Source organism: Macaca nemestrina, chromosome 5 (assembly GCF_043159975.1).
Source record: "Macaca nemestrina isolate mMacNem1 chromosome 5, mMacNem.hap1, whole genome shotgun sequence".
Taxonomy (NCBI): Eukaryota; Metazoa; Chordata; class Mammalia; order Primates; family Cercopithecidae; genus Macaca; species Macaca nemestrina.
The window spans coordinates 129,579,762-129,601,084 of record NC_092129.1 but is presented as its reverse complement, the minus strand read 5'-3'; the positions used below and the strand labels follow the sequence as shown (position 1 = coordinate 129,601,084).

General features: G+C 41.8%; 1 protein-coding gene across 4 annotated transcripts in view; it reads right to left on the bottom strand.

Moving 5' to 3' along the window:
• The window catches only part of LOC105490845 (ELOVL fatty acid elongase 5), an 84,990-nt gene that overhangs the window by 4,577 nt on the left and 59,090 nt on the right, over positions 1–21,323 (bottom strand). For 2 of the 4 annotated variants that reach the window (XM_011756800.2, XM_011756801.2), the window contains exons 4-8: positions 10,767–10,844; positions 9,679–9,850; positions 7,808–7,932; positions 4,321–4,455; positions 1,112–2,982 (exon numbers count right to left, since the gene is read on the bottom strand). In XM_011756800.2, coding sequence (XP_011755102.1) covers positions 2,839–2,982; positions 4,321–4,455; positions 7,808–7,932; positions 9,679–9,850; positions 10,767–10,844 — 654 coding nt within the window. In that variant the 3' untranslated portion in view covers positions 1,112–2,838. Of the gene's footprint in view, positions 1–1,111; positions 2,983–4,320; positions 4,456–7,807; positions 7,933–9,678; positions 9,851–10,766; positions 10,845–21,323 lie in introns of those variants that run through there. The other 2 variants (XM_071096939.1, XR_011623648.1) reach the window with 2 other exon arrangements.

The following is a 21,323-nucleotide window of genomic DNA, read 5'->3' as shown; positions in this document are numbered from 1 at the left end:
GGTGACATTTCTCTGGAGTTCTGACAATTCTGCAGTCATATCCGCAGGTGGTTTCAGCAACTAACATGTCTTTCATGTCCACTCATTTAAAACAGTATAGGCTCAGTCTTGGCTCTTAGGTGCTTTCTAGTTTAGCACCTAAGAGCCTATACTGGGGACCGTATGGCATGAAGCAGATGGAAGGAAGATGGACCATCCACGTCATCTCTCCTGTTGTAGACATGAATGCACCTGTAAATTGAAACAAAATGGGGTAGGCTGTGAAGGGCCATGATCTGGGACATAAAATGATCTTTGGCAAAGAAAATGACTGAGTTTTAGGTTCAAAGGGGAGGGGACCTCATTACTCTAGAGTAGAGGTCAGCAAACTATGGGCACAGGCCTTCTGTTTTGTAAATTTTTTTTTTTTTTTTTAAAGATGGGGTCTCAGTCTGTTGCAGACTGGAGTGCAGTCACATGACCTTTGTTCATCATAACCTTGAACTCATGGGTTCAAGTGATCTTTGTGGCCTCATTCTCCTGAGAAGCTGGGACTACTGGTATGTACCACCATGCCCAGCTAGTTTCTAAAAATTTTTTGTAGAGACAGGGTCTTGCTATGTTGTCCAAGCTTGTAAATAAAGTTTTATTAGAACACAGCCATGCATATTCCTTTACAAATTGTCTATGGCTGTTTTTGCGCTCCACGATGGCACAGTCAAGTGGCTGCAACAGGGACTGCATGTCCTGCAAAGCCTGAAATATTTTCCAACTTGTTCTTTCCAGAAAAAAATTTTGCAGACCTATGGTCTAGACCTCGGAGAGTAATTCTAACATTCTTGGGGTAAGGCGAGAGATTGGGGCCAATGGGAGGAAGGATAAAGGAGCATGTTTAGAGCTGGAACCTTTAGTGGGATTACCTGGAGGAGGCAGAGAGGACAGCATTAGGGTGGAACCACCACTATGCGTTATTATGCAGGGTCCTTCCTCGTTGAGAACTAAGCAATAATATGGCCTTCCAAACTGAATGATTTACCATCCATTTGCGTAAGCTCCTAGACAGTGAATGAAGTGGATTTTTCTCCAGTTCTTCAGAATTGCCAGCACAAAAAATGTAAAACGAAGGCACAGGTAATCAAAAATGTTTTAATGATTACTGTTTAGACATTTAACAATGTGGGTATATCCAGGTGAGCTAAGCACACTTTGACAGCACACTATTGAATGTTATAGTTTCTGTATTTGAAATATGTAAAGACATCTGCAAATTAGTACCTAGGAATGAAGACATACATTTATAAATATACACATTCTAGGTTTGTAAGGTAAATGTAAACAGATGCCATGACTCCTTTTCAAACAGAAAACCCACAAGACTAATAGAGAACCAACAGGCTCCCTATAGTGTGAATGTGCAAAATTAAAGCATGGTAAACTGATATTTACATAAATATCAAACCAACAATTAGTTTATACATTGTCAATGACCTTCTAAGATATGTCATGAGTGGTTCCACGAATATCTTTCCCCCAGTGGAGAAGGTATTCAGAGGCTAAATTCCAATACTTTAAAATGACACACATCATAGGCTTTATCTGTTTGACCACTGCCTCAAATGTGTGAGATGTGATTTTATGATAAGCAGTCTATTATTTTTAAACAAGAGGTTCTAAACAAATCTTTAGATTCTAAGCAGAAAGAAATTACAAGTACTATTAGATTTACATTAAACAAGTTACCTCTATCAAATTTCTCGATTCTCTTATGCTGTGGCTATACTTGATTTTACCTTGAACATTTTTAAAGTCCTTTCCCCACCCCCCTTTGTTAATTTTGGTAAACTAGGCACATTTTACAAGGAAATCTGTGTCAAAACAGATAACAGTACAGAAATCAATCCAAATTTAGACCCTGGCAACCAGCTCCCCATTGCTCATCTATGGGACTCTGTCAAATGATAAATGGGCAATCATCTCTCTTGAAAAGTATATATCCTCTCTCGCACTGGTGGAAAGCAAAATTGACTTTTTGTTTGCTGTATAAAAACACTTAGCACTTCAGAAATTAAAAATGGCCTACTCACCCTCCACCCTTCCTAAAATCGCGAGGACAAAGAATATATATATAAGTTTCATCAAGACTGCTTTAGAGCCCCCCCCTTTTACATTAATAGTGGCACTCAAAATAAAAAAATAAGATCTGTTAAAAAGTTAAACTGACTGTTCCGCTAGATTTGAGCCTGCTTGATTCAAAGCCAATAGTACAAAACTGAAGGTGCCGTGTCTAATTTCACATCAACAAGTCATTGGAAACTATGTCACATTTGTTTCATAAATCATGGTCTTTGATTTTTTCTAAACAGAGCTATTACAAATTAATACAAACTTGAAACATACCCTAATTTAAACTAATAAGCTTTGGGCCCTGCTTTTTAAATTTTAAGGCATGTGTGTTTCTCTACTATAACAACATTGTACAAATTTACATTTACAATCACATGCATGATCTACAGTTAAAAAAAAAGTTTGGATTACAGTGTTTTTAAATTGTGAATCACAATTCAGCACCTATCATGTTATAACTAATAAGGCAACAGCAGTGTTGTATACTACGATAATACTCCCTTTCCACAGTCTATCGCAGGGGTCATTGAGAGCCCAGAAATGTTAGAAATCTTATCCCTACTTATATAATCTGTATAGGTTTTCTAGGGGTTTTGAATTGATGAAAGAAGTCCTACATGAATCACACTATTGTAGGCCAGACTAGTTACAGCAGCTGTTAACGAGCACTGGGGCACAACTCATATTGTGCTTACAATCAGATGACGTGGTTTGGAGGGTTTCAATTCTTTGACTTCAATCCTTCCGCAGTTTCCTTGGCTTCACATTGTTTTCCAGGGGTGAAAAGCTGTTGGTGTGTCCGTTCACAGCAGCCACGGACCCATTCTGGTGGTCCTTCAGGTGGTCTTTCCTTCGAGAGGCCCCCTTCTTGTTGTAGGTCTAAAATGTGTAAGGGCAGATGAGAACCAAATGACCATAGACAGTTTTCTTTACAGGGAACGTTACTGGGACTTGCATCTCTAACACTAGGCCTAGTTTTCTTTTAAGATCAAATCTTATCAAGGAGAAACTCCTGTGGTCAAGTCCCCATGACTAAATCTTTCGTCACTGGTTTCAATCATTCTTGCTTTTTTTTTCTGAGGCTTAGCCTGAGGTAAGTTAACTGAATCACAGGCTGCAACAGAAATACTATTTAAAATGTCACACAGAAAATTCAATTTACATTTTACTCTGCTTTGCCTTTTAATATCTGGATGGCAGATGACAGGGGTTATGTGGCCAAATCAGCCTTTCCCACCTGGCAGTAGCTCTCTCAACACCCACATCCCTTCTTCGTCTTCAAAAGTTCCTCACTGCCTCAGTGACTATCTCGGCCTTCATGAACAAAGTGCTATGCTGCTATAAGCAGTTAGAATAAATGTGATTTCAGTTTCATCAGGTCCTATCCTTTCACCTTCCTTGTACCTGGTGTATGTCCCACAGTGCAGCCATAAACTATGAAGCCCAGAAGTATATGACTTCAACTCAAACCCAACATGCCACACACAGGTGCCTATGGGCACAGAAGAGGAAAGGACAAATGTCTGAGCCTCAGGACCCGCAGCCTCTGCCCTTGCTCCTGACCTCTGTGTTTTGCCCAGATCAGCAGGCCTTATGGCTACCAGGCACTGGCAACAATGGCAGGACAGATGTCATCTGGGGGGTGACACATGGCAGGAGAATGAGCAGTGGCTGCAATGTGGTCAGGCACCACTGGAGATGATCTGCCCTAAATGGACCTTTCTGTGAGCAAAGACCTACGTCACCACATCATATGCTTAGGAATGAACCGAATCCTCACACCTGAGGACTAAATGTATAAGAAAGCCGGGACATAAAGCGGATCTCCGTATCTGAGGACTGTGATAAAAATCTCCTCTGAAATTTTATTTGGCCATGACGTTCAAGGTAGTGAATTGAGAGATTTCTGATTGAAATCACCTCTCACGTCTCTCTGCTGCAGGTCAGAGGGAAGCAACACAGGGTCCTGCTGCACAGTTTTCCATTTCCCAGGGGAATCCCAAGACTCACTCACCCAGGCTCTAGAACAGGGTTCTAGAGTGTCTTCCAGTGAGCTGTGAGCCCCCCAGAGGCAGGGGCTGCTCTTGTCATAGTGACTCCATTAGAGGCCAGAGCCTGTCACCCAGCAAAGGCTCCACATGCCCATTAAGTTAACAGATGAGGGCCTTTGTTGGTAAAGGCCCCAGATACCAAGTCCCAGAGAAGAGTGAGATTTACCTGAATGTAGAAATTTGTGAAGAGAGCAATCAGGGAAATCATGTATCCAATCTGGAAATACAACCAACCAAGAGGGAATGTGCACGGCCAGATGACCCCGCAGCTGGTCTGGATGATTGTCAGCACAAACTGAAGCTAGGGGAACAGAGGGGATGCAGCTGAGCAGGGACAGTGCATGGACGAGGCCCCACACCAGGCAGACTTTTTACCCAGCATCACTTAAATTTCTGAATTACCACTCACTACCCTTTCTGCAGGTACAGCCGTCACTTCATGAACACAACACATACACAACACTCATCCTAAACTCTAGGTGTGTTTGTCTTATACATATTCTTCCTCTGCCCTCCAAGTTATTTAAACTACCTTCTCCAAAATTCAAGGGCACACTATAGAGAGATGCAAGACTTTGTTTTTGTTTTTTGAGAAGGAAGAGTGAGTGTGTATGTTGAAAGGGCACTGATAACATCACTGCAGGATGTGCCACCTGGCTGCACATTCTTCCAACTCCTTATCCACGGACCCTTCTAGTTTAATGAAGGCTGATGAGTAGATTTAAACCTTTACTGGCAAACAACAGTAAGTGCATTGATTAATTCTGATGAATAAATCTTTTTTTTTTTTTAATTTTTTTTAAATTTATTTATTATTATTATACTTTAAGTTGTAGGGTACATGTGCATAATGTGCAGGTTTGTTACATATGTATACTTGTGCCATGTTGGTGTGCTGCACCCATCAACTCGTCATTTACATCAGGTATAACTCCCAATGCAATCCCTCCCCCCTCCCCCCTCCCCATGATAGGCCCCGGTGTGTGATGTTCCCCTTTCTGAGTCCAAGTGATCTCATTGTTCAGTTCCCACCTATGAGTGAGAACATGCGGTGTTTGGTTTTCTGTTCTTGTGATAGTTTGCTAAGAATGATGGTTTCCAGCTGCATCCATGTCCCTACAAAGGACACAAACTCATCCTTTTTGATGGCTGCATAGTATTCCATGGTGTATATGTGCCACATTTTCTTAATCCAATCTGTCACTGATGGACATTTGGGTTGATTCCAAGTCTTTGCTATTGTGAATAGTGCTGCAATAAACATACGTGTGCATGTGTCTTTATAGCAGCATAATTTATAATCCTTTGGGTATATACCCAGTAATGGGATGGCTGGGTCATATGGTACATCTAGTTCTAGATCCTTGAGGAATCGCCATACTGTTTTCCATAATGGTTGAACTAGTTTACAATCCCACCAACAGTGTAAAAGTGTTCCTATTTCTCCACATCCTCTCCAGCACCTGTTGTTTCCTGACTTTTTAATGATCGCCATTCTAACTGGTGTGAGATGGTATCTCATTGTGGTTTTGATTTGCATTTCTCTGATGGCCAGTGATGATGAGCATTTTTTCATGTGTCTGTTGGCTGTATGAATGTCTTCTTTTGAGAAATGTCTGTTCATATCCTTTGCCCACTTTTTGATGGGGTTGTTTGTTTGATGAATAAATCTTGAAACGCATGTGAACTGGTTAGAGAAATGGTGGAAAGATGCTTTAAAAAGGATTAGGCTCAGGCTGGGCATGGTGGCTCACACCTGTTATCCCAGCACTTTGGGAGGCCAAAGTGCTGGTGGATCACGAGGTCAAGAGATCAACACCATCCTGGCCAAAATGGTGAAACCCTGTCTCTACTAGAAATACAAAAATTAGCCGGGCATGGTGGCACGTGCCTGTAGTCCCAGCTACTTGGGAGGCTGAGATAGGAGAGTCGCTTGAACCCAGGAGGCAGAGGTTGCAGTGAACCAAGATGGCACCACTGTACTCCAGCTTGGTGACAGAGCGGGACTCCATCTCAAACCAAAAAAGGGCTAGGCTCTGTGCACTGTATTTCGGGCAGCTCCAGTGTTTCTATGTAGAGGTTTTTGTTTTTAATTTTTGAGACAAGGTCTTTCTATGTTGCCCAGGGTGGCCTCAAACTCCTAGGTTCAAGAGATCCTTCTATCTCAGCCTCCTAAGTAACTGGGACTCCAAGCCATGACCCACTGTGCCTGGCTGTTTGCCTTCTCTTTTTAAGGTTAGTACTGCAGACTGAGGAATAACTAGGAGTGGTGCTTAAAATAAATCCTGACAACCTGGGTAGGTTTAATCTTCCACCTCAAAGTACAGAGCCTAATGGGAGACCAACTTTGCCAGTCTTTTCTTTTAAATTCTGCTTCCACCAGACCCAAAACTGTGGTATAAATCAATTTCTGCATCGTTTCTCCTCAAGTATAACAAGGAGGTTAATCAACAATTTTCCTTTTCACAGGTGGGTGAGAAAACATAGCAGTTGACAGGGAGGTGAAAATGAAATATTAAACACTTTAGTTTCTCAGAAGATTTTCTCAAGACTTTTTTTTCAGATTGTTATTTTTAAAGATTGAAAAATCCTAATTGACTTGAAGAGGTCTGAATCAGCTTGGTCTGTTTAGAAAAATGTGTTAATAAGGCAGGGAAAGGGCAAAAGATTTAATGTCCACACCCCTCAGTCAGCTAGCTTTGGCTTATTGTCTCAGTGTCATCTATAAAATAGGGACAATAATTTTTTTTTTTTTTTTGGTAGAGACAGGGTTTCACTATGTTCCGTAGGCTGGTCTTAAACTCCTGGCCTCAAGTGATCCTCCTGCCTTGACCTCCCAAAAATGCTGTGATTACATGTGTGAGCCACCGTGCCTGGCCTGGGGACAATAATATGAAATCAGGCTACTGGAACAATCTATGTAAAATCATGTACTTAGTATGAGTGCCCAACATGTGCTCAACACATAGGAAATGTCAGTGTTTAACATGAGCAGTAGTAGTATTAATTAGTTCGTAGAAGAATTCATAAGAGGAGAGAAAGAGGTTAACTATAATATACTGATAAATGGAGAAGGCTTAATCAAGGATGGTGAGAAGTATCAGGTGAAGTGGCCTGGCCCTGGCAGTAAACCAGGGGAGGGAGCTGTTAACTGAAGCAAACAGCTGCCATCCTCACCAACAGGTACTCCTCTGCATGGGGGCTGAGGGGATACCTGCCAGACAAATATCCTTGCTGCCTAGTAATGGGCTACACATACCCTGGACTCCATACTACTCTCCAGCTCCTTCTAAAACCCCCAGAAACACAGAACTTTCATTTTGGATTTTGGACTATAATTAGAAAACACACACACATACACATATATATATACACACATACATGCATATGTGCTTATGTGCAAAAACTCAGAAGAGCTGAACTTGAAGTTGGCAGATTAGATTCTAGCCCTCTTTCTACAATTCATGGTCACAGTTCACTATCAATTCAAAATAAGAAAATTCCCTAATCTACCCACTTCAAGGAATTTAATTATATCAAATGAAAAAGGGTGGAGAAGGGGCATCTTAGCTGCTATTACACAACACTAAAACCAGGAAGAGGTCTGTATCCACCAGGAAGCAAGTCCTGGGGAAAGAGGCCAAGTCACTCACCAGCTGCCCCTGAGTGATGTACTTCTTCCACCAGAGGTATGGACGCATGGAAGGGACCGACGACAAACCATAGTAAGAGTACATGAGCACGTGGATGAAGCTATTAAGTGTGGCACCAAAATAAGCTGCAGGAACAGAGGGATTTGGGAAGGAGAATGTATTAGTGTTTTAAACAGAATAGGTGGTTAAAAAAAAAAAAATCCAAGATTCTTTTTGAATCAGAAAGAGAGATGATTTCCAACAGGGCTGACAAACACTGCAACAGCAAGCACTGCATGGATGTGTAACAAGAATTCAATTTCCACTTGGGCAGGCAGCCACCAAGAGGCTCCGAGCCCAGGGGTCAGCTGTAGCTGCTAGGGGCCCACCTGACACAGAAGCCATGACGCCATTCCGGCACCTACAGGCTTTGTTGCAGATGCCCACCAACTCCCAGAGGCAGCTGTTTTTCTTTGCATGCACAACTGCCTCAGATATGCTCTCTGAAGGCTGTGGAAGACAGCTGATGGGCAACATGCTCAAAAATGGCTGTTTCTACACATTTGCTGGGGTGTGGAGAAGTCTCTGAAGCCACCTTCTAATTATTCCACAGGACTGCAGTGCTGAGGTCATACATTTTTATTAATAGTAGAGTCAAGAGTCTAGTTCCTCTGAGATAAAAGAGCCAAGTTATCACATCATTTTCAACGTCCAGTAGGACCACTAGTTTTTTTTCCAGACTCTGTTCTCCTCCCCGACAGTCAGCAACCAAACCAAGCCATATGGCTTTTCCCTGTGCAGTTGGAGGTGCCTGGTTTTAGGGAAGTTTTTACTCCTGGCTATGACAGGAACTGGCTGTTTGACTTTGGACATGTTACATCCATTCCCTGGTTCAGTTTCTCATGGGCCAAGTGGAGTTAATTAAATCTGTCCTCCCGAAAGTTCTCTGAAAATTTAAAGCATTCTTCAAATGTAGGAGGGGCTGTTTCTATTAGAAAGTTAGGTCAGCTAATCCACTATCATGAACTCTGACCGTGGGAGGAAGAGGGAGCAGAAAGTCCCAGCTCTACCCACCTTTCTGTGGTCTCAGTTTCCTCCCAAATCCAAAGGATCTGTATTTGGAAAGTTTTTTTTTTTTAATCTCCTAGCTCTGGAATTCCATGATACTGTGAATCTTGGTAGGCTCAGGTAATCAAGGGCAGTGCTATCCCAGAGAAAAAGTATGGTAAATAGACCCATAGGTTCTCAGTTAAATTCTTCAGTGTTGGCATGACAGGACTTTTGACTGAGACATTTGCTAAAACTCCCAGGCTGAATCTCAAGGTGGCAATCTTTGAAAATTTTAAGAAACTCTGGACTACAACCTTTCCAAAAACCAAGTACAACCTTAGAAAATTTATCTCAAGTTTTGGTGCTTGTTATGGAAGACACCCTGATCACCATGCTTCAGGGAATATGAGGGTTGTTAGAACATGTGGAGACTTCCTAATGCGTGACAGCTAAAGCTGTATTTCAAAATGAGCCTTGCTCCCTGTACTCATGCAACAGTGTGATCCTATTTTCCTCACTTGCCCCTGTCAAACACTTCCACATCGTACAGAAGGACCAGAAAGAACCTGGACAGTTGCCCTCTAAGACAGAATACTATACCTATTCCTTAATATGTCCCCAGTGGTATCTCCTTCATCTTGCCCAATCAGCACAGAAAGTTCACTTAACTAAAAAAGGGTTTTGTTTGCATAGGTACATAAACTATCATTAAAAGCAACTTGAACACAAAGTTGAAAGCCTGACCTAGACATTTACAGCAACAGCACCTTTTCTGAAAGCCTTAGTTTGAACTCTCCTCCCTGCTCACACCTGTTCCCCAAGTCCCCGTCTCTAACACTTACAGTGGCCGCAGGGGACCCAGTTCATCACAAACCACCAGATGTTCAGCATCGAGGCATGGTGGTAGACGTGCAGGACCGTGATCTGGTGGTTGTTCTTGCGCAGGATGAAGAAGAAGGTGTCCATAAATTCTATGAGTTTGGAGAAGTAGTACCACCAGAGGACACGGATAATCTAAGAGGAAAGGGTCAAAGATTTAATAGGCTTATCCTCACGGCTTCTCTGGAATATCGCCTCTATAATGTTTCACTAATATCCAAAAATCTGATGTCAACTCGGAGAAGCCTGAGTGCCCCAACAGCTCTTAATGTCCATCAGTGGTTGGGAGCTATGGTCACTCTCCAAGTACCTTTAACCGAAGAACATGATTGGACTAGGACAGCTGGAGGGGTTTGAAATGACTACAGGAAATGTTTTGAAAGGGTCCCTGACACTCTCTGAGACTAATAAAAACATGAGGCTCAAGGTTCAAAACCTTGAAGTCTGCCTATTCCCTCTGGAAGCAGCCTGCACAGCCATTAGCAAAGGAAAACCATCTGAAAAAATGCTTTTGATTTCAGGGACTAGCATGGGGCAACTGACCTGACAAGAGACAGAAGGAATCAGAACCTGCAGTGTCAGGTCTCTGCCTAATTACACATATCAAACAGGTGCTCTAAGGAGATGACTGCCCATGCTGAGCTGCGACTGTTGGCCTGTGATTTAAAATAAACCTCACGAGTGGAAGTCAGATTTTATTTTTAACACCACCACTCGGAAAAAAAGTACTTAAATGAATGATTTTAAAAATTTAAGACATTGCTCTCATGATCCTGTTTGTGTAAATACAACATGCTGACAAATTCATGTGATTTTTTTCCTGCCAACTGTTAACAGGAGTTATTTTTACAGAGGGGGATGCTTTAGGTTTTATTTTATACCTTTCACGTTCAAATTTTAATACCATGTATATATATTGCCTTTTTTATTCTTTTAAAAATATCAACAGGGATTGCCTGAGAAGTGAGGTTATGGGCCATTTTGTATTTTATACAATTTATTTTTAAAAAACTCAACACTTACAATAAAGTTTCTGAAAAACAGACAGTACCTTCATATCTGATTCTCCTGCGGTGCGTGTGCCCTGACAGAAGAAGTTGTATTTGCCTTCCCATACTCCTGTTACTAACTAAAAAAGAAGAAAAAGCCAGTCACCAACAGCATCTGAGCCATGTAAAGTCCTGTTTGAACTTTATCAGTTGCAGAATCTGTGATAATTTACCTTGGGCTGTGCTGAGCCAAGTTTGCTCTGAGAAAAAACAATTGTAGGGAAGTGTAAACAAAAGGAAAGTTTTAATGACTTGAGCCTCAATTTCCGAAGGGATGGGCTTAAAAGTCACTCCCAGGCTGCTGCCCTCAGAGACCCTCCTTTACCACACTGCCTCTCTGCAGAACGCTCAGCCCATCACCCCCTTGGTCCTAGCACAAGTGCCCAGACCAAGCCAATCACAGGCTCCCTGCTCTGCCCCACAGAGGCCTCTGGCTGCTTTCCCTAAGCCAGTGCTCCTCAAACTTGAGCATGCAGCATCAGAATTACCTAAGGGGCGAGTTATTAAAACATGGGTCCCTGGGGGTGCTTCTGTTCCAGTAGGTCTGGGGGCCTAGAATTTGTATGTCTAACAGGGTCCAGATGATACTGATGCTGCTGATATGGAAACCATACTTTGAGAAGCACTGCTGTAGGCCCAGGGATAATTCAGTCCAACTTTATCTTCATTATTTCCTGTTGTTGTATGTACAATCCTCTGGATCCATGAATTAGGCTTCACAGCCTGAAGAAATTGTGCCCATGCCTCAGAATCACTTGCAGCGCAGTAGGCACTGTGCTGACAGAGAGGACCCCAGAATTCGGGGTGCAGGCTCTACATCACAGCCCTGCAGTTATCACAGGCCCATGGCTGTGATGTAGAGCCTGCACCCCGATTCTTGTGTTCCCTGTCCTTGAACACAAGAGTTTAGCTTGGTGAGCAACACAGATTCCCCGCAGGGAACAAGAGGTGATTACGAGGATCTGAAGACACCTTGTGATATATTCCACCCGGTCTGACCTCAGAAATAAATGCCAAAAATGGGTGCACCGCTGTACTCACACTGTGTATCCTGCGTTCTATCTGATTTTTCTTTGGTTATCTTTTTCTTGCCATTTTCCTTCTGCTTTGTCACCTTCTACACATAAAAAAGCACTAAGACTTAACAGGCTTTTCATGGCCAAACAAGAGCACAAGGATTTAGCATGGGGGAAGCACCAGTTCATGATGAAGAGCCATGGATTAGGAGGAAAGCTTGAGTGCCAGGCCCAGCACCTGGGGCAAGCCAGCTAATTCCTGTGGGCTCTTGTTTTTACTGTAAAAGGATGAAGCTGGACTAAATTATCTCTAAAGGGTTTATTCCAATTTTCTGTAGCTTCATGTTAACAGACTTTAAAATCAGACCACACAACAAACTATTCTATACTATCTTTGAAAGAACAGTATCCACACGGTAATTCATTAGAAGGTGTATTAACTTTTTGGTCTTATTCCACTCTCTAAAGTCATGGTCAGTCAAGCAGGATCCATGCAGGCTGATGAGAAGTCCTAAGAAGCAAGACACAAAGCCTGAATCCAAAGTGGGGTGGAGGTTGGGGGAGGAAGCTGGCATGCACTCTTGAGACCTGGGGTGGGGAGGGAAGGGCCAGCTTAGTACAGAGCTCTTTTCTCTGCCCTTCTTTCTACCCCAGGAGGGAACCAAGGAACTACCTCCTGTGGCTTGAGGGTACAGAAAGGGAACTGGTGCTTCTTGATGAAATGTTCACGGGACAACCGCGAATGAGAAAAATAAGGACAATGCAGTCAAGTTTTCACGAAGATAAATTCGTGCAATGTAAAAGATACTCTTTTTTTTAAAACAGCAGCCTTTCTTGGCAAAATTAAAAACCTACTAACATATGACTGTCTTCATCAGAGATATTTTTGGAAATGTTATCATTTTATGAATCTTAAATCAGGAACCTACCATCACTGTTTTTTCCAGTGACTATTTTGGTTTATAGTGTCCTGAGACATCCTAGGTTGGTTTTGCTTTTGTCTGTTTTAAAACAGGATGGCTGGTGTGTGCGCACGCTTGGAGGTGTGGATGACTGCATTCATGAATGTCTACCTTGGCAGGGGTGGGGAAAATCAAAGGATCTCTCTGGAGAAGAAGAATATAAATCCTCTCTTGTAATTCTGCAGGTGCCTCAATCCCAAGGATGAGTACGGGTTGAAGGGGTCTTGTTAACTCAGCAGAAGGGATTCTTGGACACACGCTTCCTTTTTAAGAAGGGTTCCAGGTGGGATTGCCTTGACTCTTTAAACTAGTTAACCTAAAATTCCATTTGCCCTCTCCCTACCCATAAATGGGGCAGGGGAATCCATGTATAAAACGCCCACTCTTTGGAGTTTAGTTAAAGAACTCAAACCTCGGTGTCGGGTGGTGAACTTTTCTCACTCCTAAAGCATAAACCAGGTAAGCTGCTCACTCGGTGCCACTCCACTTGACCGAGGCCCACCATTCCTCTTTCACCTGTTGAGGTTCCCTGTAGAAGCTCTGTCATGCTTCAGTGCAACACTCCCTCCATTGCTACTCACACCTACCACTTCTACTGGGGCCGCTGTGCCCCTCAAACCACTGAATTCCGTATTTCCGTATTTAAAACCCTCCAGTGATTCATCATTGCCTTCAGAATGAAACCCTGAATCCTAGGTGCAGTGTCCAGGTGTCTTCCACAACGTGGTCCCAAGCTTATCTTTCACTCCTCCCCTACCTGCATGCAAACTGGACCTCTTCCCATTCTCCAAACATGCCCTTCCTTAACCACTACACAGTGGCCAAGGGGAAAAGAGCATGGGTTTGGGCATTAGCCCATTAAACCCTAGCTTTCTTACTTTTGCTAGGTGACCTTGGGTAAGCTATTCCAACATTTTAAACTTCAGTTTCCTCAGTCCTCAAATGGGATAAACATAAGGCTCCCACCATGAAGTACATAATGCCTGTCTCACCCAATGTGGTACACAGGATTAAACCTAAGTGTTGGCAGTGACCACTGTTTTATTCTTTTCAACTAGAATATCCTCTGCACCCATGTACCCCATCTCCAGCTCTCAAAATCCTATCTATCCTTCAAAGTTCAGTTAAAATTCTATTTTCTTCATGATTACTCCCTTGAGCACTAAAGCCTGAAGTCTATTCTCCTTCCTCTACCCTCACCTTGCCGTGACCTATAGCTGTTTGCTCACATGCTCCCTTTGTTAACGGGCCTGTTGTGCGCTCTTCTGTAAGATTTCGAAGGGTGGTGACTGTGGCTCCTGCATCCGCATCAACATATTCCAGCACAGGGATTAGTGCACCAGAGATGTCAAATATTTGCTAAACGAATGACAAAGAGTTCAAGACTGCCATTTCTTTCCCCTAAATCTAGGCTTAATGTTTCATGTGCAGCAAAAGAGAACTTCATAGTATTTTAAATGAGGCTTGGTTTTGTGATGATATTCATCTGAACCCTGTTCACAAGATGAAAACTCTTCATCATCAATTTCATAATGGGGACGTGGAAATTCTCAAATCTCCCTGGCTTCAGAAAGGATAGAATAATTTAACAAACCAAGACCAAGGACCTGAGTTGAAGCTTATTCACCTAAGACCCTTATCAAACCTCCATAAAATGGGCTAGTAGTAGAGGGCTCTGCTCCCTCCATCCCTGTCAGAGGATAGCAATGTGTCCATGGGTAGTGGACTCCTGAGGTGCTCAAAGCAAAGGACTGACCCCTCTAGCCCCACTAGAAGCACATCACAGGAGACAATCCTCTAGTCAAAGTCACATTAGCCACCTTTCCCTTCAGGGCTTAGGCCTAGCCTCCTTCCAAAGAGCTGTTTTGGTCAATTTCCTGGAAATTCTTCAAGCTGCATGTAAGTAGACACCACAGGGTGACAGGAGCCCGTAGGTTGGAGAAGGTGAAGTGCTGAAAATAAGGGCAGGTGTCTGAGAATCAGATCAAAAGAGGGCAAAACTATACTACAATGAAAAAGCACGCCAAGAACCACCCAGGGGCATTATTTGCATGGCTTTTTCCAAGGAAAAAGAGAAAAAGACACTGAGATACAAACAGTACCACTGCAAAGCTTTATATGCTTCCTCCTTCCTTAGAGTAAAGCAAACTTTAATTAGGCCAAGAGGATGCGCACAAGGATGTGCAGAGCTATAATTAAAACCTAGCTACAAGCTTTCTTTTCTCCGTATGAGATAAAAGTCAATAACCCTAATGGTTTCATGCAACTTTTCAATGAAAGAAAAAAATTTAGGTGAGTTTCACATCTGGTTCTGGATGACATAATTCATGGAGTTGATCTTTTTTCTTGAGACAGGGCCTGGCTATGTTGCTCAGGCTGGTGTGCAGTGGCACAATCTCAGCTCACTGCAACCTCCACTTCCTGGGCTCAAGCCATCCTCCCACCTCAGCCTCCCAAGCAGCTGAGACTACAGGTGCACGCTGTCATGCCTGGCTAATTTTTGTAATTTTTGTAGAGATGGGGTTTCACCATGTTGCGCAGGCTGGTCTCAAACTCCTGAGCTCCAGGATCTGCTCGCCTTGGCCACCCAAAGTGCTGGGATTCCAGGCGTGAGCCCCCACACCCAGCTAGGAGTGAATAATTTTTAATGGTGAGTTGACTTTTCCCATCTAATAACACATTTAACCAGGAACGACTTGTAACCTTTAGCATAATAACCATTTTCATGGCACCTTCTGGAATGCTACTGAAACATCTCAGGAAACAAGGTCACTTGAAACACTTAAAGAAAAAGTAGGAAAACATCATCTTGGGTGGCCCTTATCAGCCACTAACATCAGCATCCCAAGATGTCAGAGCAACAAGATAATCCCTTTCCAAAGAAGGCTGGCTGCTTTTGGTGATAAGAGATTGATAAAGCTGTATGTTTACTACCTCCTAAGCAGAAATGGATTAAAAAGTAATGGAAAATAGACTATCCATACTCAAGTTCAACTACGTCACAGGACTTAAGGTGCTTTTCTAAGCAAAATCTCCGAGAATACGTAGGGTTGACCCTTTTCATAGCTTTGTTTCTGTATGAGTCCTCAAGTGTGTATTTTTTAGGTCTGGTACAAGTTCATATTTTTAATGAGAAAACAGAGAATGAGAAGTGATAAGGATGGCCCAGGTCTTGGTACCACTGGGATCAGCACAAAGGAATCCTGACTCTCAGTCCAAATACACCTCAAAACGCAGTTCCAAGCATCTTTGTCCTTCATCTGTTTTTGAATTCTTAATAAGAACAGGTAGGGATACTCTGTCCATGAAGAATTCTGTGGAAAAGTAAGACCTTTAGCTGCGTCTTTTTCTTCCACAGATGTCTGGTTTAAAATTAACCATGAACTACTCAAAACTGAAAGTACCTACTTCGTCTAGGGTTTAGTTGGCCAATTTTGGCAGTGCTATTAGGGAGTGCCAGGTCAAAGCATGTGGTTTTTAAATTTCAAATCTTTCATGTCCAGAGCATAAGGATGACCATTAAGATAATTTCACACCCATGACCTCCACAGGTGTTTTTTTTTTTTTTTTCCTTCTCCTTGTGAACAGGAACACCCCTGGGTTACAGCTGAATGTAATACTCTTGGCTAAGTCAAAAGGACAGGTTCTGTACACTTGAGAAGTCTTAAAACAAAGCACAAAGAAACAGCCTGTCCTCAGTCCAAGCTGAAACAGGTATGTCTGACATTTTCCCTGAATCCTCAAGCCCTGCCCTCTTACGCTAGCAGTTCTCCCTGTTCAGCCCTCCCAGAACTTTCCCTCTGTGGAAAGCGGATGGTAAGAGTGTAATGAGCATTAGATGAGTTAGCCCAATACCTGGCATAAGGTAGGCACTATCTGTCTTTCCTATGATCTTAGGCAAATGTTAAGTATTTTTGCTTCCAACTAGGGCTAAGGTGGTGCTGGATGTCCCAGCCAAAGCATAATTTGTGTCATTTAAAGGAAGGTCTCCAGCCTACCAACTGACTCCTCCTTTGGAGAGTTAAGTGCATTTTAGTTGAGGATCTGTAGAGTGATGTGCTCCTAGCTACACCAACTGCAGAGCCAAGCTCTCCAGGGGTTGCAGGAACAAGTTTAGAAGAGTGAGGCCTGGCTCTGGACAAGCTGGAAGGCTTCCTCTCTGTAGAAAGCATTCCCTTCCCCTCCCCTGGGTGTGGGTGAGGAATGAAGGGCGTCTGGGCTGCATCCTTCTCTCCGTTCTCTCTACTGTGAGGCATTCTCTCAAGGGAGTGTCAGATACACAAGGGACAACTAACTAACTGTTTCCTTTCAGGCCCTGAGAGAAGTTTCTTTCTCAGCAAGGAATTTTAGTTGTAAGGAAACTAAGAGTGAAAAGTATTTCAGGCAATGATCAAGCATTTCTTGTAAGTACTAATCTCACCAGATGTTTCAACTGCTGTATACCTCTGCTAAATGGGAAAAAGAACAGCAAACAGCCTTTTTGAAGTATTTTGGTAAACAAAGTAATTTTTCAAATAAAATTCAATAATCAATTGCCAGGTTGCTTAAGTGTTTTTCCAAATCCTATTTTCCCACAATAACATATCTATTTTAGGAAAGCCTGAAGGGAAAGAAAAACAACGAGACAGTTTAGAATATTATGTTTCCAAAGCAACTGCTCTGTGGTTCCATCAGATGGCCTTCAAAGCCAGAGCCCAGGGAGATGCTTTCATGGCCTACAATTACAGAGGTTAGAAAGCACAAACAAAGCACCCAGTCACCAAATGCTCAACTTCTTTCATCTTTCCAATAAAAAAGCATCACACATTTTCAAAAGAAATTCAAAGGAAAAAAAACTGACTTCTGGTTCTAGCAACGTGGCAAACTGAACAACAGCAGAACCAACTCTCTCACTATAAACACAGGTAGAAATGTGGTACAAAACACAGCAAAAACTCCAACACGATCAATTCTTACCTATAATGTGAGGTCCCCACAACAAATTATTCTTTAGAAAAGAGAAGTCAGCTTAAATTCAACTCCTTCCAAAATCTTTCTTTTATGTGGAAAAGGTATGTTTACCTGAGATGACCCCAACAATACTAGTTTGGGATGCTTACATAGAACACTAGGCAAACCTTTATTTCTGTTTTAGGAGGTAAAGAAATTTAACACAGACAATAATTATTCCAGAGGCATAACCTCACAGATATATCTGTAAGCAAACTTTTAACAGAATACTTAAAAAGGCAACACAGCAAATGGTTAAATCTGGAGATCACTGTCATCTAATCTATATCATTCAGGGGGGACAATACTTCCATGTTATGGAATAAAAAAAGAGCAAGCAGTGAATTTTCAGAAGTAAAAGATACACAGCCATTTAAACTAAAAACACAATAGATGGATGAAACACTAGATTAGAAACAAATGAAGAAAGTAGGAGTGAATGGAAGAATGCAAAATTTTCGAAGTGCCTCGAAAGAAAAAAGATTACCCTACAAATGAGCAAAAGTTGGACCACAGCAGAATTCTCTGGAATAAATCTTCAAAGTGCTAAGGAAAAATAACTATTAGTCTAGAATCCTATGCCTTGATAAAATATTATTCAAGTGTAAAGGCAAATAACATCACACTCAGACTAAGATATTGCTCTTCATAGAAAGAACTACTTATGAAAAAATTGAATCAAAAGGGAAAGAATAAATTTTACAGAGCAAAGAAAATCAGTAAACACTGATGTCAATAATGGTGATTATTTAGGACCTTAAAAAAAAAAAAAAAAAAGTGAGGCCAGATGTGGTGGCTCACGCCTGTAATCCTAGTGCTTTGGGAGGCCAGGGTGGGAGGACTGCCAGAGCCCAGGAATTTGAGACCAGTTTGGGCAACAAAGTGAGACTCCATCTCTACAAAAAATAAAAATATTAGCTGGGCACAGTGGCATGCTCCTGTAGTCCCAGCTGCCTGGGAGGCTGAGGCAGGAGGATCACTTGTGCCCCGGAGTTTGAGGTTACAATGAGCTATGATCATGTCAATGCACTCCATTCTGGGCAACAGAGCAAGACTATTTTTTTTTTTTTTTTAAAGAAAAAAAAAAAAAGGTAGAAATAAGTCCTGACAATAGTAACATGAAAGATGAGGGGTCAGAGCTAGAATCCTCTAAGGTCTATGGTATTGTTTAGGAGAACAGAAATACTGACTCAACTGAAACTTTCATAAGTTAAAAATGCATGGTAAACATCTATGGGTAACCACTCAAATAAGAGAATGAATAACTTTTGAATAAGTAAAATAAAAAATGATGATTATAAAAATTCTACAAAGCAGTAAAGGAGAAAAGAAGGCCAAAGAAAAAACATATACACAAAAAAGGTGACGGAAAGTACAGGCATACCTCACCTTTGCTTTATTGCACTTTGTATATATTACAGGTTTTCTGAACTGAGGTTTGTGGCAACTCTGCACTGAGCAACTCTATTGGTACGATTTTTCCAACAGCATGTGTTCACTATGTGTTACTGTGTCACATTTTTGTAATCCTCACAATTATAAAATATTTCTCAAAATATTTCAAATTTTTTCACTATTATTATATCTGTTGCGGTGATCTGTGTGTGGTTACTGAACTTTGATGTTACCATTGTAATTGTTTTTAGGTGCCATGAATCGCACCTATATAAGACAGCAAACTCAATAAATATTGTGTGTATTTTAGCTGCTCCACAGACTTGCTGTTCCAGCCAACCATCTTCTTCTTCTCTGGCCTCCTTATTTCCTGAGATACAATATTGAAATTGGGTTAATAATCCTACAATGGCCTCTAAGTGCTGAAGTGAAAGGAAGAGTAGCATGTCTCTCACTTTACATCAAAAGCTAGAAATGATTAAGCTTAGTGAGGAAGGCAGGTGGAAAGCTGAGACAGGATGAAAGCTGGGCCTCTTCTACCAGGTTAGCCACGTTGTGAATGCAAAGGAAAAGTTATTGAAGGAAATTAAAAGTGCTACTCATATGAACACAAAAATGATGAGAAAGCATTAATAGCCTTATTGCTGAAAGTTTGCATGGTCTAGGTAGAAGATCAAACCAGCCATAACATTCCCTTAAGCCAAAATCTAATCCAGAGCAAGCCACAAACTCACTTCAATTCTATGAAGGCTGGGAGAGGTGACGAAGCTGCAGAAGAAAAGCTGGAAACTAGCAGAGGATGGCTCGTAAGGTTTAAAGGAAGAAGTCATCTCCATAACACAAAAGGGCAAGGTGTAGCAGCAAGTGCTGCTATAGAAGCTGCTGCCAGTTATCTGGAAGATTTAACTAAGATCACTGATGAACATGGCTACACTAAACTGTAGCACACACCACTGCGCCTGGCAGCATTTTTATTTTTAATTTATCTTTTTTTTCTTACGAATAGGGTCTCACTCTGTCACCCAGGCTGGAGTGCAGTGGTGTGGTCATAGCTCACTGTAACCTTGAGCTCCTGGGCACAAGCCATCCTCCCACCTTGGCCTCCCAAGTAGCCAGGACAACAAGCTCAAGCCATGCCTGGCTAGTTTTAAAATTTTTTGTAGAGATAGGATCTTGCTATGTTGCCCAGGCTGGTCTCACACTCCTGGCCTCAAGCAATTCTCTTGCCTCAGCCTCCCAAAGTGCTGGGATTACAGGTGTATACCACTGTGCCTGGCCAGCATTTTAAAATTTAGGTATGTCTACTTTTTTTTTTAGATTTAATGCGATTGCACATTTAATAGACTATAATATAATGTAAACATAACTTTTATATGCACTGGGAAAGCAAAAAAAAAATAGTGTGACTTACTTTATTACAGTACTCATTTTATTGCAGTGATCTGCAACTAAACCTATAATATCTGAGGTATAAAATAACTATTAACATGCTAAATGAAAATGAATTAAATTTTCCTATTAAAAGACAAGAGACTGTCAGATTCAGTCACTAAACCCCTATGCACTTATCTGGTCAAAATACTTACCATATTTGCATAAGGAGATATGTCTTAGAAGATTCTTCGCACACTGCTAATTGAATAACCTGCATAAACCTACAGAGCTGGGCACAGTGGCTCACACCTGTAATCCCAGCACTTTGGGAGGCTGAAGTGGGAGGATCACTTTGACTCCAGAGTTTGAGATTAGCCCAGGCAACATCACGAGACAATGTTTCTACCAAAAATAAATCAGCCGGGCGTGGTGGCACATGCCTGTAGTCCCAGCTAGTCGGGAGGCTGAGGTGGGAGGATGGCTTAAGGCCAGGAGTTCTAGGCTGCAGTGGGTGAGGTATGATTGTGCCACTGTACTCTACCCCGGGTAACAGGGCCGGATTCTGTCTCAAAAAACGACAACAAAAAACAATCTAACAACCTACATATCCATCCAAAGAAACACTTGCAAAATGGTGTAATAAATTCCAACACTGAAATAATACAAAGCAGTTAAAATGAATTAATTTCTAATTAACTATAATTAGCGTAATTATAATTAACGAATTACATCTATATGACTCAAGATGAATTTGTCAAAATATACTGGCTGGAAAAAATCTATTTGAGAAAGTTTAATTAGTATACCATTCATGTATGGTTTT